An 18,784-nucleotide genomic window follows, 5' to 3' on the forward strand; every position below is an offset into this window, starting at 1 on the left:
TGAGGTAATTGAACAGCATAACTCTATACACAATAAAAGCGTGTTCAGGGTGGGACATGTTGCCTTGCAGTGTTTTGAGGGCAGACATTCTAATGGGTTTTACTGGACCAGCATCTGGTAACTATTCCATAACATACATTTAGACTGTTTTATTCATGACAGGATCTGTGTGGCCCTGGCCCAGGTATATAGTAACTTTCATTCCATTTGTGGAGGTTAATAAGGGAACAGAAACTGATGTGATTTATTTTGATACATCTGTAGTTTGCATTCATATGCTTTCTGCTGGGTGGAACACCGTGATTTAGGTTGTCTACTGCTGACACACACGTCTTCACAGTGTAATTTCTGCTCTTTTTCCTTTTTTCGTTTTTGCTCTCTGGCAGAGTAGTCAAAGTATTATGCGGAAGTAGTATTTCCATATGAAAGGAATTAAAAAAAAAAAAAAGCTTTAATTACATTACCTTTGTAATATGATCAGTAAAATAACCCTGGCTATTGAGGTTGTGGGATTTTTTTAAAAGACACATACAGTATATTCTAGACTTAACTCCTTATTTATCTATTATAATTAGGTTTGATTTCTTCAAAAGTGTTTTCTTATAATCTTACCTTTTACACTAATACGCTATATTTAAGGTATTAAACTTTTTGCCCTAGTTGGATAAAATGCTTTTGCAGGCAAATCAGGTGTTAACTGTTTTTCAGATATCATTTCTCAAATTTTCACAACATGATTGTGGAAATGGTGCATGTCCAATCTGATACAATTAGATAAGACTAGTGTGTTCTTAGCAGTTTGAAAAATAGTTTTCACATCTTAAATTGTATGTTTAGATAACTTTAAATGGAGGTCCGTTTACTGATGTTTTTTTTTCTTTTCCTGGTCCTTGGCAGTTCTCTCATTCCTTCTGCTTCAGCCTAATTGTTCTGTATTTATGGAATGATTTGGATTTAACCATCTTGATTGCATCACAGGTTGATGCAGAAGGATCACTGTTAGATTCTGACTATTACATCTTGGCACTAATACAATCTGTTTGACATGTCAGACCACAGTTTTTTTGTGCTGAATATTTGATTACCTTTTTTCTCTGTTGATCTCTGAAGGAGATTCTAGGTGTTCTGCTTCTGTTCTTAACAGGTTTATGTTTGCTGATTGTTGTCTGTCATCCTGAAGACTAGAACATAGCCAGTTCAGTGCACTGAACATAGCTGCTTATGCGGAGTCAGCGCATTCTAATCCTTAAAGATCTTTGTAACATCTAGAACACTTCAACAACGATATGCAGGCACACTTAAATAGAAAGCAGAAATCTCTACAGTCTTCTGTGGTGGTCTCCCGGTCATGAGCATTGACATTTTTTAGCATGAAGCACAGAGTAGCAGTTTGAAATGGCATCTGCTCCTTTCTCCCTCTATTGTGTGATGGATTGAGGGCCATTCTGAGGTGAATGCCTGAAGGAAAAGAAGTGACTTAACTTGCTGAAGGACACTTAAGGCAAGGTTGACACTCCCCTAAGTAGTGACATACTAAATAACTGGCTGGCTCAAGATAGCAGTGGTTAGCAGAGTGAGCAGGACTACTGCTTTTTACTTCTCCGGAGCATGCTCTGAGGCAATCTTCTCATGCCCTTATGTTCAGGGTGAGAGCACTTACAAAAGGTGCTTTCAGTTTGGATGTGAATAAAATCTCCTAAGTTATTTTTTGGCATTTTCCCTGAACAGTTTGGGTTTATCAACATGAAGACAGATGTGTTTTCTTCTGGAGAGCAAAGAGTATATCCAAGTAGACAGTTCAGGGTACCAGTTGTTACTTTTATCATGCAACTTAGTGATTGCTCTATAATATCTTCAAGAGTATATCAGCTGGTGATCACCATCAAGCTGTCAGCTTGCTGGCTGACAAGCAACTGGAATAGAAAAGACACAAAAGCAAGCTCTGCAGTCTGTACAGTTGTGACCTTTAAGAATGTTGAGACCTTTAACAATGTCTTTTATAAACATCTCACCTGCTGACTGCAATTAACTGGTACACCTTTGAAATGAGATCTTAACCACATCAGTTTAGCGGCTATTGGAAAAAAGTGTTGATGCATAGGAGATACTCCTCGTACTAGTGAGGAGGGACCTCCTTCACCTCCTTAGTCAGAGGAATCTTTTTAGATCTGTGCTCTTCAGGGCAAATACAGCTCTTTTCAGTCTGTTTATGTCTACAAGAAGTGATTAGATGATATAGTAGGTAGATCATCAAACTATGTAAGCTGAAGTGCACAAAAGGACAGTAACACAGTCAAGATTTAAAATGCAGTGTAACTGTGGGCCAGCAAAAATTTAAAGGTCATTTCGGTCGTATAATGAGGGATGTTATTTTCAGGACCTCAACGTCTGTGGTATGGTAAGACCAGTGACTGTACCATATACTTTGTGCCCCCTACCCTCCTGATAGCTGCTTCTTGTGCTTTCAAATCTAACTGCAATGAAATCTTTTTTGGTCATGCATTTAGAGGAATGTCACGTGTTCCTGTTAGTAATTCTTTTTGCAATAAATTTTTATCAGCTTTCACAATCTCCTCCAAAACTCAAGCAGGTCTCTTTCTATTAATCTTTGCTTTACCATCTCTATCTTTCTTAAGGGAATAATATTGCTTTACTTCTGGATTTATTTGAAATGATTCTACATAAACATTATAACCAGGGAAGAAAATTTTAAATATTTCATTACCTGAGATTGTAGGTTTCTAGACTCACTAATATATGGGAGTGAAATGAAACTTAACCGTTCAAGAAATATGTTCTGTTGCATAAGGGAAACTTTTGGAAGCCATCTCTTTTTCAAACAACTTCTGGGTAGCAGCTTTCATAGACTTAATGGAAAGACTATATGTTCCATAAAACAAAGTAAGAAAAATAACAGAAGTACAAAAAAAGTATAAGGAGTTCTAGTTTGTTTGACAAAATTAGTGTGTTTTATAACTATTAATGTGAATAGTTATATGACATCCTTCTTGGCCTATGCATGTAATGTTTTTGCCGTGATTCCACTTGCAGAAATACTTTTCATTGTGATCCCTCTGTGCATTATCTACAGAGTATTCAATTATTGATGGATACTTATTTTTGATGACATGAATTTTAACCATTTTTTGTCAAAGTGAGATCTAAAAATCTGAAATGATCAGGTATTATTTCAGTTCTGCTTTTGATAAGTGATCTTTTATTGTAGTGTTTACCTTTTGCTATTTTATAAAATGAAGGCTCTGTTTAGTTTGTATTTTTTAAGTGGCACATCAACTTGGAGTGTAATAAATTGCTTCCTAAAGCTTACTTGATCAATAATGCATATGTTAGAAAGTTATTTAAGTATTAATATGCCCTTTTAAATGTAGTAAGTATTTACACTGTAGTGAGCGTAAAAGAAAAATATGCTCCATAGCAGTTTTTTTGAGGGGTCAGCGTAGGTGTGCTGTCTTCATTTTTGTTTAAAATGTTCTGCAGTATAACTGCCAGCAATACCTGCAAGGGCTTCCTTATTGATTAAAATCTGGTTATGTCTTATATCATTGTGGATTGTTTTCTTTAAAAAGAGTCTATCACTGAAATTTCGCATAATGGTTGAAGACTTTTTTTAGTAAGAAAGCTGAAAGTTGAAAGCAGAAATGAACTTAATTAAAAAGTTTTTTTTAATTAAAACATACTATTGCTAGCTGGTACCTACATCATGAATTTAATGCACGTAATTCAGTATGTTTTATTTCTTGTGGCATGCTTATATAGTAGATGTGGTATACATCTACAGTTTCATATAGTGGTGGAAACATGCTTAGCCTTGTATTTAATAAACATTTTATATAACTTGAACACCATTCAAAAGCAGGGAAAGTTAATTGTTTGTTGCACCCCCATTATGATTTATCTGTACTTTTTCCCTCATTTGTAAGCTTATTTTTTATTTGCACTGTGTTTCAATGTTAAATTGTTTAGTACAGTTAAAGTTCTGTAATACTATTAGCAAATGTTTGATTCATATGTATTTTGTTTAGTAATTATGTTCTTTTTGATGTTTGGCTTCTCACAAGTGATGTAAGATTGAGGTTTTTTCCTCTCCTACAGGAAATTATAAAATAGATCTGCAGAGCACAAAGCAGTTATTCTTTGATTTGGTGAATTCAAACTGTTTGCATGCAGTTTTAGATCTAATGCATTTATTTCTCTTGATTTCCAAAAGATCAATTTTATTAATAAACAAAGGAACAAAAAGCGTTGTATTTATTTGAATGAGGTCCCATTAGTAGTTGTTCTTGTTTACTTAGTTTAATAGATTTTTAGACTTCTGTCAAGTCAAGCGGTAGCAATCAAATGAATTTTTGCTGCTGACGTTAATTTACAGGAGTCAACAGGACAAAACTTCACGACATGATAGCAGATCTTGGCGATGATGAGATACCCCACATCCCTTCAGGAATCATTAATCAATCTAGGTCACCCTCTTCTAGAATGACTGATCATGAAGGTGCAAGAGCAGAGGAAGGTACAAAAAATTCAGCTACTTATTATATTACAGGAGATTTCTTCTAGAAAGCACACACTGTAACATATGTCCCCTCTATAAAGCTTAACGGAGTTGCAGATTGCCACATCATTATTATTTGCAGTTCTTCCCAAATGGTTTTATGAGACTACAGCTTGAATCCCAGTGGCTTATCGTAACTGACCTTTCTTATAAGTATTTTCAAACAACTTTATGTACAGCTGTGTGTTCTGAACCTATTCAGTATTAAATCCATGTTTGCAGACCCAATGTTAGCAAAACCTTGTACAAATAGGGTGTTATTGATTGGTTGGGGGAAAAGGTGAGTATTAAAACTTGATACACAGTTTGCATTTTAAAGTGAAGTTTAAAAGTGGTTATTTAAGCTTTGAGACTAACTTGTCTCTTTTTCTGCAAGGTTAATGTTTATTTACTATTTTTAAATTCTCTTGTCCTATTTTACATAGCATCTTTGTATACTTAGGATATTTGTATACTTTTGGGATTACCTTAAGCAATGGAAGTTAGTGGCAAATGATAACCTAAATAGCCCAAAATCTTGTTACTCAGCTTTTTGCCATTTTCAGTTTTAAGGTTTTAGTTTTAAAGCAATAGATTTCATTGTAGTAACTTCAAGATGAGAATAATGTGGTGTAAATTATCTGTCTTCTACTGAAAAAAAAATAAATCACAATAGTCCACCAAATGCAAATTTGGCTCTTTTAGGATTATCTTTGACCCATAGACCCTGGTATGGTATCAGCTATCCTAAAAGTCAAAACAATTTGCATTTTACTGACGCTGCTTATTGGTTCTTCTGTTCTTCCATAATCCCTGCTGTCATCCCACCCACTCCAACTCAAATTCCTGTCCCCAGACAAGCAGAAAAATTGAATTTTTTTCAGGGAGATTTTCTAATGCTCTTCCAAACTATTAAGTGTCTTTCAGCCTTCTTTTTACTGCCTTTTTTATCTTTGTTTACATTTACAGTTTAAAGATGCACCAGTATCAAATTCACCTGTAGAGTGCAATTGGTGGAAAAAGGAAAAAAAAAAAAAGAAAAACAAAAAAAAACTACTACTGGTGAAGTTTCACCTTGCTAATACATATGTGCATGTATCTTGCAGTATCATTATAATTGTGGTGTGATAGATACTGGAGAGATACCAGGCTTCTAAGTACCATGTGCTTTAATGTGATGCTTTGTAGCAGGCATTTTAAGTAAGACTACTCTGGCTGTGTGAAGGTATTACGGGCATGTTGACCCTACAGTTACAGGTGCCTCAGTCCATAGGCCATACACGTTGTGCAGAGGAACGCATTAAGGGCAAGCTATGTAACCCTCATCTATTTAAGAGGCTTTATATCTCCAGTCATATGGTACACAACATTCTCTCTGAAGAAGTAGGTAGTAAATTTGAACATGGTAGCACAAACGCCATACGATACTTCAAATAAAGATCATCTAAACTATTCTCAAGTAAAGTGTGCCTTCAGGATTGTATTTCCATGCTACTTAATATGCTCATATATTTTCAGTTTATCAGTTCAGTTTGTTGAGCTTTATTCATTAAGAGCAGTAACAGGAATATACAAATTACTGTATGTATTACGTGTAGTTTCTGCATACCTTTCAAAGTGGAATAGTGGAATGTAAATTTTACTGTTTGGTCAGAAGTTCTATCTTCAATGCTATGTGGCTCTTTAAGTCTGTCTTTTTATACCAGATGGTGCAAAATTACAAGCAAGCAAACTTAGCGTAGTCTTTGTATTCTTTCTAGGTCTTTTTTTTTTTTAACAAGGGCAAAGTAGTTCATTATCGTAAGGTGCTGATATTGCTCAGTTTTTTATTCTGCTATGTTTTAAAAGTTAAGGTTTTTTTGCAGACAGCTTTACGCATCAATCATATGTCCTCTGGGACACACTAGCCTAATGAACATTACCAAGCTGTAATGTTCTTATGACTGTACATAACGTTTATGCTACACTCTACTTAAAGTGTTCCAGTTCCGTTATGTTTTGAGTGGTTGGTAACTTTATTTTCATGTATAGAATGAAGTGTTTAAGCTCACTTGTTTCTTTTTTTCCTGGTGAGGGTTAGGGGGCCAGGGAAGAAAGCATGATTCTATTAGAACTATGGTTCTAATTGGCTGGGAATATCTTTTACGTTTCTAAAAGTTAATTTATGTTTTTATTTTTTTTACTCAAGTGCCTGGTTAAATATGATGAGAAAATTGTTTTGCTATAATTAAATTTTATATTTTCAGCTGTAAAAAAATTGGTGTTTTCATCTTGCCATATTGCAAGATCTTCAGAGAAACAGAATGAACTGCAGCATGTTTCTTCATCCAATATGTTGTATAGCAAATTACTGTTTTCATGGGTTCTTGTTCTTTTTGATCATCCATAGACTGTGGGATTGTTTTCTGTCAAAGAAAAAAACCAACAGTAGTAACAGCTAATTGCTTGGGTACTTACTGCAGCTTTCTCTGTAGTAGGTGTTAACTTTCTGGAAAACGAGATCAGATGTCCAGGTCCTATAGTAGACAGCAGCGTCATGTGTACATAGATACTTGATTAAAGCAGTTTAATTCTGTACAAATATTCTGGTTGAATTTGACTTAATTGTATATGATGTCTAACTTCAGGATAAGAAGGACAAGCAAATACTGAATCATTGCATCTTTTCACTTAGTACAAGTTTCTTTTTATGCAAAACTTATCATATTTTTATTTTGGTATTTATTGGTTGCAAACTCAGTTAAACATACGTATGATATTAGGATAGAAAAATATTCTGATTTTTACTAAAAAGCATTTGATAAGTAATTTAACTTTATCATTTGCATATATTTATCGATGTATCATTTTTGGTATGCCCAGGTGTGAATCTTTATTTTTGATAGCTATAACTTCATGCATCTTCTGTTGTATTACTTCTCTGCTGTATACTTAAAAAAAAAAAAAAAAAAGGAAAACCCACAACTTGAAATACTTTTAACATTTTTTTGAATGTCTTATTTAAAATATTTTTGTAAATGAGTTAAACTATGTATTATAAACATTGGCAGCTTTAATGTTGAGAAACACATTTCTGAATTTTGGATAGCATTAATTTTGAAGCCTTAAATAAAGGGATGTTCACCTCTGATACAAATGAAGTTTGACAGATTTATGCATAGACTCTTACTGTGGTATTGTTTTTCTGTGGTAGTGCTTCACTTTTAGTATAAAGCATAATTTCATGCAGGTTGATCTGCTAAGCACAGACAGCGTTAATGTGACAAAGTATTAATATGTCAGATTTAGGAGTTGATTTAAACCCTGTGGTCCTGTCCTAAAGATCAAATAAGACTCGAAAAGACTCACAGCATCACAACAGGGATGGGAAGTGTCCTCAGGTGTCAAGTGAGTGTACTGTTTCCTTTTCCCAGTGATCAGCAGCTCTGTTACTATAAAGACTTGGGAGATTTGGCTTGTAAATGTATAGTTGTACTTAGGAGTCTGGGACCTTGTCAGGATAGTGGAGGTGAGTCGGTTTTGGAAATTCCAGATTAAGTATTGGGATCCCTTTTTTCCTTCCACTTTCTTTTCTGTCAGAAAAGAACCAGGAATATTGTAGTGTCTTAAGTAATTGAGGAGGAATATTATTCATTTGAGGATTTTGTGGTTTAAGTTAACCCAAACAATGTTTATGATGTTATTTTTTTTCTTGCTTCATATAAAAATATTGCATCTCCCTGTCAGCTCAGACACTTCTAGTAAAACAACAATCTTTAAAAATTCTGAGCTCGTCTAGTAAGCATGGATGACTGAACAACAATGACAAAAAAAAGAATCCAAAATAAAACACTAGGTGGAACCATGGAAAATAATTTGGAATTTTCTAGGAATATGGCTTCTTTTAAAATGTGTGTGGCTTGGAATAGACTGTCAAATGGAGCTTTCTAGTAAAATACTAACAAAAATTAAAAGCTTATATAAGGGCTTGGTAAGCTATTTGGGATGTGAATTTAATGTATTCTGAGTCAAGACCTTTGCGTGGGTTGTGAATCTTTTAAAGAGACAATTGTACACAGAATACTGTTTGCTCTTTTTATGCAATTGTACGCTTTGTGTTGTGCTAATAAGGTTGTGTTTTTAATAGTGTAGTAGTGTTTCCAAGTATTAGAGTCTGTTTTACTCTCGAAGTGCTGTTTTTGTCTATACTAAAGTTTATCTATTGATCTGACTGTGCTGGCTCCTGTTTGCACACCTCTGATTGCCTTAGCAATGATATCAGGCACCTGTAATTTAGTCACTTTTCTTCAGCTGCTGTGGTTATCGTTCACATAGTGGCAGTGTAGTATAATAAAGATGTACTTTCAAAAAAGGAATATATTGATTATTAGTCCTCTTGTTTGGAACTTTCTGTAATGGAAAAAAAAAAAAGGTTATGGACATTTTTCAGCTCTGGAAGCTTTATTTTCTGTGAGCTTCAGGGTTTTTCTGAGAGGATTAAATCTGAGGAGTGTCATTACAGTGAGACTGTAACTGTATTCTAAGTCAGTGAAATCTAAAAGTCAAGGAGAATTAACTTTTGAAGGTGTCAAATAAGATTTAGCATTTTTTTTACAGATGTTTGCACTTAACTGAAGTTCATACTTTGCTGAAGTTTGTCTAAAGTGCTCTACCTTTCAAATGTCCCAATTTTTGTGCAAAAAGGAATATTGATAACTAAAAGCAGCTTTTAATAATATGCTGGAGTATAACAGTGTTTAAGCATTTAGTAATATTCCTCACCAGTAAGTTGGTATTTGTTAGTATTGTAGAAGCTGTAATAAAGGATTGTTGAAGATTGTAACGAATATGGGTGAATGTTTAAAATTTTATTATTCAGATGTGAGTTCAGAAGGAATGGTTATACATAACTAGTATTTATTCCATTCTAAATGGTAATTAACAGAAACGTTAAATATTAATTTGGGGAAAGCACAGCTAACGAAGGTAAATACCAGTTGAGTGTATTTTAAACATCTAGAATCCAAATCCCTGTTAAGAAAGAGGGAATTCATGAATAACAGATGTTTCCTTTTTTTTAATCTGACAGCTAAAAGTAGAAGAGATTTTGCAGGAGGCTTTTAACTTCTGAGATAAAAGTATTAGTCATGCAAGTAGAGATGTCTGACTAGTATAAAACACAGAGACTTATTTGCAGATGGGTAGAAAGGCAACGTGGTATAGTGAATGAAGTATAATGTGGAGACCTGGGACATAATTTTGATCTTGCAAAGTGATGTCAGTCAAGTCACTTCATTCTTGTGACCTTTTTACATATAAAAATTTGTCTGTGTAAAGTAAGTTGAAATCAAATGTCAGAAATGATTAAGAATTGTTTTTAATGTGTGTTTGCACATGTGTGCGTGTTGTCATGCTCTGTTTTATTTGGTATGTAGTATGTAGTGCATACAAGTTCAGTTCTAAACTCTGCTTTGCCTATAAGCGATGAATAATGCAGTTTTTTATTGAAAATTAAATTATTACATTGAGACTTAAACTGTTTTGTTCTTTGTAGCTGAGCCAATAACGTTTCCATCTGGAGGAGGCAAGTCATTTATTATGGGTTCTGATGATGTTTTGTTAAGTGTACTGGGCCTTGGAGACCTTGCAGACTTGACAGTAACAAATGATGCAGACTATAGTTATGATGTAAGTGCAATTTTATTTAAAATTCTTTATACAGTTTAATGTAATCTATGATAGTTGCTCCCTACCCCCACCCTGAATATTAAGAGATGCGGAGAACAGAGCTTTTAGTAGCAAAAACTTTTGTGGGAGGAGGAGGGAGCACCTTGTGAATGTGCTAAGTAATTTGGGAAATCCAAGTTAAGTAAGATGACTTGTTTATTTTCTTCTTATTTAATTTTATTCATTTTTTTTTCCACTGGGGGGATGTGTTATGACATAAAATGACTTCTTAACATGAATTTCTGTTAAAGAAATGGCAGTGATACACTGTAATGGAGTGTTGAGAAGACATGGCATAAAACACAAATATTGATGTTAACGTCTTTGCTCCCCTCTTCGTGTTTATATACAGTTAACAGCATAGAATATACATTGTTATATATTTCGGATATAAACTTTTAGGGAATATTTTTATTATTATCTTAAGAGTTCTGAGATTCTTTTCACCATATTAATTAAGCTACTACCAGTAGTGTTTTCTTGAATTAATATTGTTTTCATTGGCTGGTAAATTTGCCTGATTAGGGAAATGTTCAGGTAAGTCTTACATAATGTACTGCAAAGTGTCTTGTGTTTTTTTGGTTTTGTTAAGGTACCTCACTTTGTTTCTATAACTTTTCAAGTTAGATGCAGCGTGTTTGTATTGGAAAACACTATTAGGGTTTTTATTAAAATCTTAGAACCTGCAACGTGAAGAAATAAAGTGTTTATAGCTTTTTACAGGGCCTGAAAATACTTAAACTACACAGCTTTTACTTAATCATAGTTGTACTTCTGTATTTGTAATGGGTAGAAATATTAGTACTTCATTACAGCAATTAATACTTACATTTCTCCCTTATTGTGGGGTGTTGCATAGTTATATTTCCTCAATCACAAATGAAAACATTAATTATCTATCCTTCTGTTATTGAACTGTATAAAAATGAATGAAAGTACTTTTAAATACTTGCAGTATTTCCATACTTTTATATATTGTCTTGTTCCCAGTAAAGGTTAATCCTCAGTTTGTCTGTTTCATTTCAATGACATAACACTTCTGAGAAATAAGGTAACTTAAAATCAAAGATCATTTTCAGCTCTTTGCATCTTATTCTTCTCAGGATTTTGCTTTCTATATAACAAAACCTCCATATGTAAAATGCTGTAGACAGGCATGAGGATCATGTGCAATGTGTAGAAAATAATACTTTTTAAAAAAATTTTCAATAAAATCTATGAATAAGTGGATATGGAAGTAAAGGTTTTCTGATAACTTTATTGTTGAATATGCTTTAAGGGTGCTTAAATTTGAAACGTCCAGAACTGGTGGTAAAATAGTACCCTAACCTGCGGGTTTCTGACGTGTACTGAATTCCACTGGGGATTATGAAATGGAGTAGTTTGGGTTTTTTACATCGTGTTTTATTTACTACTTTGGTTAATTTCTAAATTATCCTTCATTGAACGCTAACTTGCTTGGGAGAGAATATAAAGCAGTTTAGAATTTCAGATGAAACTGCTGAACTTCTTAGTTTCTGTTGGTGGTTTCTCTTTGGTGTTGTTCCCATTTTACTGATGGGTATGTCAGAGTAGTTGGATTTTCAAAAGTTTTTCATCAAAACCTTTTCATTAGAGGTTCTTGATTTACAGCTTGGTTTGGGAGGTGTATGAGGCGATCATCTAATTCATGATTATCTGGCTGATATAGGACACAAAAGATAGGAATAAGTTTTTCCCCTTCAAATTAGGTCATTCACCAAATAGGAATGAGAAGTGATTGGCTGTAACTTTAATTCATTTTCTCTGCTTCCTCTACAGTGCTCTTAGGGACTTTCACAAGAGTATCTGAAAAATACGTGGTGATTTCTGACTTCCTCCTATGTCAGAAAAGATAAACTTGCAGTATCAAATAACACAGATGGAAAAGTTTTATTAATACTTTTATTTAAGAATAAGGCAATCTTTGTCCTGCTGTGGATCTAACGAGACTGAAATTCAGATGATATTAGTTCCCCATTACAATGTTTTTTCAGGTTAAAAATTCCTTCATAGTCCCTAATTTCTGAAGTAGCTTCCACGTAACTATGTATGTGCAATTCAGTAAGACCATTTCTTAGCCTGTACTTGTAATACAGTACTTGAAGAACATTAGTATCTTGCCTCTGTAACCCTAGCTGAAGCCACCTGTTTTTCCAGTAAGTCTTCAGATGAGCAGCTGATGTTAAGCTAAGTTAATGTTTAAGTTAAAACCAAAAAAACCACCGCACATTTCAGTAATTTCACTTGCATTTTGCTTGCAGTAGTTCCATACTCCTCAAATAACTCAGGTGTGAACTATTATAGTGGAAAAAAAACAACAAACAAAACACACACAAAAGACAACCTTCCCACCCTCCCAAAAACCACAGCAGGCCTCCACTAGCTTCTGTATATCACTCCTTGATGAAGGTCATATTTTGAAAAGGAGAGAATATGTGGGCAGGATGGGGATTAAATTTTAAATATTTAGAATTTTAACTGTAGCTGAATATTTTTCTGTATGGGAATATATTAGTGCACAAATTGTCCACAAGACTAGTCATTTAAGGTGTAGATACTGTAATAGAGTACAGTCATCTATAGTCATGTATTTCAATACGTAGTTTATAGTATTTATTTTAGTGCATGAAGCTGTTTGTACCCTGAGGAAGCGATGTTGTTATTAAATCAAATATTCCAATTAAATCATATAATCTTGATTCTATAGCTGCACAGGATGGTGGTAGTTTTTGGTTGCACATCCAATAGTCCTCATTTGTCAGAGCATGTAAATTTGGAAATCTCCTAAGCTGCAACATGTTAAAGAAAAAATAACATTAAAAGATTAAAAGACACTGACTACAGTTACGAAGTATTATTTTCTTATTTTTGTTCTTGCTGTAGGTGAGTAGTTAATTGTGATAGTCAGAGAAGGATGCAAGTCTCCTTACTGTGCCATAAGGATTCTGTTGACTGTGGGGAAGAGCTTCCCTCCCTATGCCTTTTTTTTTTTCCCAAGTTTGTTTCCCTGGTGGTTTGTAAAGCAGAATGAGGAGTTTGCCTTGTATTCCCATACAGACAAACAAAATAAAGGCAAAAACAATTCCTATTAGACTAGGTTGGGCGAGTATCATGAAGTAGGCATTTCCAATTCTATTTGTTCCTCTAATCTGTTTAGTGTTTTCTTTTTCTGTATGGTAAGGTTGATATGTGTTCTTGTTATTTTCTATTGTACTCTAAGTTTCAGGAGATTGTGGTTAAGTGTTGTTGTTGTTGTTTTTAGTGTTTTGTGTCTCCTGGGCTAGACATAATTCTTGTGTGTGTGTGTGGGGTGGTTGGGATGATGAGGTTGTTTCTGGTAGACCCTACTATTCCAAGCATTTGCTCTGTGGCCACTTATTGATCCAGGAACTAGGATCAAGCTGACCCCTCTTGGTCCTGTCCGCTGAAGTTTAGGAAAAAAGGGAGAAGGAGCTCTTAAAGCTGAATGGTGCTCTAGTCCGTCTTCTCTTGATTTTCTTTAATTTCTGACATTTACAGTAGGACATAAGACTTTATGGGGCAGTGTTCCCATGCCTTTCTGTTCAGAGAGGCTTTTGATTTGCAATACCTTATAACATTGATACAGTATCACATATTATTACTGTTCTATTTTGCCCTGCCCTATTGTGTAGATCACATTTATTCTTTGTAATCAGCAAATATCTTTTCCAAGTTCCTTGATTGTGTTTTCGTGAGGTACACTTTTTTTTTTTTGAAATAGACTACTGTGGTTTTTTTTCTTAGAGGTTACAAGGATCTCTGTTTTAAAGATGTGTTAGTTGTTCTCTTGGTTGTAGTAAGGATTTCAAGGTTCATTGGAAGTGTGGACAATGGGAATTAAACCAAAATCATCTGTTTATATGTGTAACGAGATTTCTTGGAAGGTGTACATGGTATTTTCTAAAACAAGCACGATATTGAAATCTGTTTTAAAAACTTAAAGGCTTTAAAGCCATATTTAATATAGGAAGTTCTGAAAATTTGGTACCTTGCATTTTAGCAGATTGCTCTGCACGTCTGAGAACGAAGTTACTGTTGCAATAGCAGTTTTAAGAACAGCAACAAAAGACTTGAATTTTCCTTGTTAAATAAGGACACGTGTACTTGGTCCTGCTTTTATTGAATGGCTGTTCGTCACAACTGTAAAAACGAATGTGTTATGAGTGCAAATCTTCAAAGAATTGAGGTCTATTATTTAATCTGGGTTATAATATGATAAAATTAACCATTACACATTACAAATGTTTGGCTTTAAATTTCTGAAAGCCTCAGTTTGCTACAAGTGCATGAGTTAGCCAGATAGATGAATGCATTTCTTTAATGAGGATTAAGAATACTAAGGAACTCTGTTTCCTAGAAATATATATATTTTTCTCTTTCTCATCCACTTTAGCCTTAGGTGAGTAAATAAGCTGTTTTGACTGAAAACTATTAAGTTTAATACAGAGCACCAGAATCCCATGCTGTTCCCTGAAATAAAAAAATGATTCTTTGTATGAAGGTTGTACGTAATATGCAGTATAGTTCTAAATAACTTAAATTTCAATTGAAGATATCGTGATATTCAGTATGCTGGGGAGGAGGAAGATTAAAAACAAAATACTTTTATTATGAAATGTATTTGTTACATGGTGATTAAAAAAAAGCATCCAGGTTGCACATCTAGTAAAACATTTGTTTCTTGATCTGAATTTGGCATGGTTTGCATTTATTTATATATATATATGTGTGTGTATGTATATGTGTATAAATAAGTATATGTATATAGGAAAAGCAAATGTCTCTGCATATCTGTAACTCAGAACAGTAATTGTATTGTCTGAGTCTATTTATTCTGATTGGATATAATCAGATTTTGTTTGAGTAGTGAAAATTTGGTTCAGGCTGGAGATTTGGTCCAAGAATAGTTATTAGTGTATGTTACGTTATGATCTGATACTTAACTTTCAGTCCTGCCAGATATAAGGAAGGTACTGAGATTTTATTACATATGAGAGATTTTAATATCATCTTAGTGTTACTAAGAGACTCTGGCCTACAATTGAAAACTGCATTTAAAATATACATGGTGAATAGATAGTGTGTAATGCAGAGTATAGAATTAGTTTCCATTCATTCTTCATTTGCTTGTTTTGGTTATCTAACTAAAGTCAGTTCTCTAAGCTCCCTTTATAATTACTTAAGAGGAAGAGAGGAGTGTATTTATTTCTCCTTGAATGGAGGTTTAGGATAAGTGCAATGTAGTTTTTTATGCATCTTCTCTACTCTCTGGTTAATATAAATTATACTCAGAGCTCTAAATTACTTTGTCTTACCAGAAAACCTCTTCCAGTGACTGTAACTTTCCAAGGTACTGAGGATTAATACTAAGCAGTTATAATTTGTGTTTTTAGCCTAATTGTTTTTAGGTGAAGAGTATAAATTGTATGTTCACAACATATAAACATGAAATTTGTATGTATTGTTTCACATAGTTAACTAAATTATTGCCTCACAAATTTATTTCAAGCTTTCAAACATATTAAGGATTTTCAAATAATATTTTTATATAATTTTATGTTTAAAATGATAACATGTTTATTAAGATTTGAATTAACTATTTATCTGTACATGTCTTATTCAGTATGTAGAATTATTCAAGAGTTATGTTTGGTTCTCAGTCAAGCTGTTCATCTGAGGAAGATCACTCACTGGGGGCCTGAAGCTTATTTTTATTGTTTTTAAGTGATAAATGAGCTTTTGACAGTTGTAATCTCTTCCTTGAGTACAGAGAACATTATAAGCAATGAAGTCAATACCTTTCTTCGGGGAAGAAGAATTAAGGTATCATTGCACAAAAGGATTACCACCAGATTTTGAAAGTGAAAGCTGCTTATTTGTGTATTCAGCATTATACTCTTTTCCGTCGTGGAACAAAAGCTATTACAGTGGGGAAAAAAAATGCAGACTACTTTGCATGCCAGGGATGGACATGTATATGCATATTAGGTAGATCAATAGATAAATGCATGTTTAAGGTTGAATATGTATTAACTGAATCAAAAATAGCATATTTTTTCTAAAGTACAAGTAAACAAATTTTTAAACTCACATAAAATTACTCCTTTTCATTTTTAAGCTGCCAGCTAATAAAGATGCCTTCCGAAAGACATGGAACCCTAAGTATACGCTACGCAGTCATTTTGATGGAGTGCGGGCATTAGCTTTTCATCCTGTAGAGCCTGTGCTGGTTACAGCCTCTGAGGACCATACTCTAAAACTTTGGAATTTGCAGAAAACAGTTCCTGCCAAAAAGCAAGTATATGGGTTTTTATAAAGCATCAGTTGTGTTTTAAAAGCCTTTGAAATTGATTAAACTCTTAAACATTTTCAAAGTTTTTCAGTAGAGATTTCGTTTAGTATAATTACTTTTCTTCTTCTTTCAGGAGTGCCTCTTTAGATGTAGAACCCATCTACACATTTAGGGCCCACATGTAAGTGTTTGACAGAATTACTGTTTGATAAATACGTTGTCATCATCCCCTGGATTCATAATACTTTTCACCTTAAAGGCTACAAATGTATTATATTTTTACATCAGATAGACAAAATTATGCTCTTTAAAACCAGGCAAATACTGAGCCCATCTCATGACTTGCAGGGTCTGTGGTAAAGCAAAAAGGGCAGGAAGTAGCAAATGTAGTTAGTTGCAAGGGGGAGAAGACATTGTAGAAGAAGACAATGAAATCGCCTGAGCAATGCATATGTCTTGGACTGTATTTTTTTAATATGTAAAGAAGATAGATAAAGTAGACTTCCATAGTCTAACATAGTAGTCTTCAGATATAGGTCTGAGAAATGAAAAGTACACTTGCAATCATCAGGAAAAAAAAAATGGACTAAACGTGGAGTTCAGCTTTGTTCCTCACTCTTTTGAGTATGTTGGTGGATCTAGTCAATAAACTATTTTCACCACCTTCAAATATGTAATTCTAGCTTGCTCATCTGCACTTAAACAACCAATAGACTTTGTATCCTGAGCATGGCGTGTCATGAGCCATCTAATTTGGGGGTGTTGTTTTGCAAGACAGTTAAACCTTGACTTAGTGGTGTGTTCAGAGTTGCCGCTTCCTTTGAGCTACAGGTTATGCTTGTCTAGTATCACAGCAAACAGATTCAAGAAGTTAAACCAGCAGTAGCCTAATCTTGACCAAAAAGTACTCCTAGGATTATCTTTATGAACCAGTTTACTGGAGCGTAGGTTTCTGTCTGAGAAAGTTAATGGTTTTGGTGGCAGGGGGCTGGAACCACCTCTGTCAGCACAAATAGTTATTAGATTGGCATGGATGCTCTGTAAAAAGTCATGCTTCACAGATGTAGTTTCTGTTGAAATAAGACCACGTTCCTTGAATTGGTTAAATATTGATAGTTTAGTTAATTTGTTATATATACTTCAGTATTTTAATACAGGTTTGTATAATTTGTTCAGACTTAATATATGTTCTAACAGAACTGTTTCTCTGGAATTCACATTTTTTTTCCTGTAACTAGTTAGTCCAATCTAGTGTGGGGCTTTTTGTTTGTTTTGTTCTATTTTTGAATAGCAAAATTTTAACCTTTATATTGTTGGCAGTATCAGTAAACTTCTTGTTCTGTCTCCCGATAGTGGACCTGTATTGTCATTGGCAATTAGTTCTAATGGAGAACAGTGTTTCAGTGGTGGTATTGATGCAACCATCCAGTGGTGGAACATGCCTAGCCCTAATGTTGACCCGTATGATACCTATGGTAAGTACCTTTTAAAAGATAAACAACTGATAACCATTGTCTTGAACATTAATTTTCTGCTTGACAATAATCTGTTTTCTAAAGCTTTTGTGAAATGTGAATGCCATTTATTAACTAAATTGTTTTGTTTTTCAGCTTTTTTTGTGTGTGGTAAATACTCGTTATTTCACTTGCATTGGTGACATACTTTGTAGAACTGTAGCAGAAAGACACTCATTAGACCTCATTTGTCATGAGGTCTAAATAATAAAGAACAAATCAGTTACATCTGTTCATCTGTTATTTTTGAAGGAGTGTGCTTTACTACTTCACAGCAAAATTCCAGATTTTGGAATGATTTTTTATTTATTCTGATAGGAAATTCTCAGAAAACTAAGATTAGTTGTAATTGTTGAAAAAATATGGTTCTGTTTCTTTATTTCACATCAGAAGTAATCTTGTTTTGATATTAGGGTACCTGAGAGCTTTCAAGCATTCCCCTGTGTCAGCAGAGTACACTGTTTTTTTTTTGAAATATTACAGCAAAGTCATCAGTGTTTAAAGAACTCAGAAAGGTGGGAAGTTGAGTTTGTTAGGTGTTTTTGCATCTTACACAAAGAAAAGGCTGCAACCAAGCATCCTTAAGATGGTAAATTTGAATGAAAGAAGTCAGCCACTCTGAGAGGTGGCGGTAACAGGTGCGCATCATTCTGGAAAAAGAGATACTTTGCAGAAATT

At 34.0% G+C, this 18,784-nt stretch overlaps 1 protein-coding gene across 7 annotated transcripts in view; it reads left to right on the top strand.

Moving 5' to 3' along the window:
* STRN3 (striatin 3) overlaps positions 1–18,784 on the top strand; it is a 61,737-nt gene that overhangs the window by 36,665 nt on the left and 6,288 nt on the right. For 4 of the 7 annotated variants that reach the window (XM_083837132.1, XM_083837133.1, XM_083837135.1 and 1 more), the window contains 5 exons: positions 4,391–4,531; positions 10,086–10,219; positions 16,419–16,594; positions 16,726–16,773; positions 17,946–18,067. In XM_083837132.1, the coding sequence (XP_083693258.1) occupies positions 4,391–4,531; positions 10,086–10,219; positions 16,419–16,594; positions 16,726–16,773; positions 17,946–18,067 (621 nt within the window). The remainder of the gene's footprint in view (positions 1–4,390; positions 4,532–10,085; positions 10,220–16,418; positions 16,595–16,725; positions 16,774–17,945; positions 18,068–18,784) is intronic. The other 3 variants (XM_083837137.1, XM_083837136.1, XM_083837138.1) reach the window with 1 other exon arrangement.

This window comes from Anser anser (genome assembly GCF_964211835.1).
Source record: "Anser anser genome assembly, chromosome: 5".
Lineage (NCBI taxonomy): Eukaryota > Metazoa > Chordata > Aves > Anseriformes > Anatidae > Anser > Anser anser.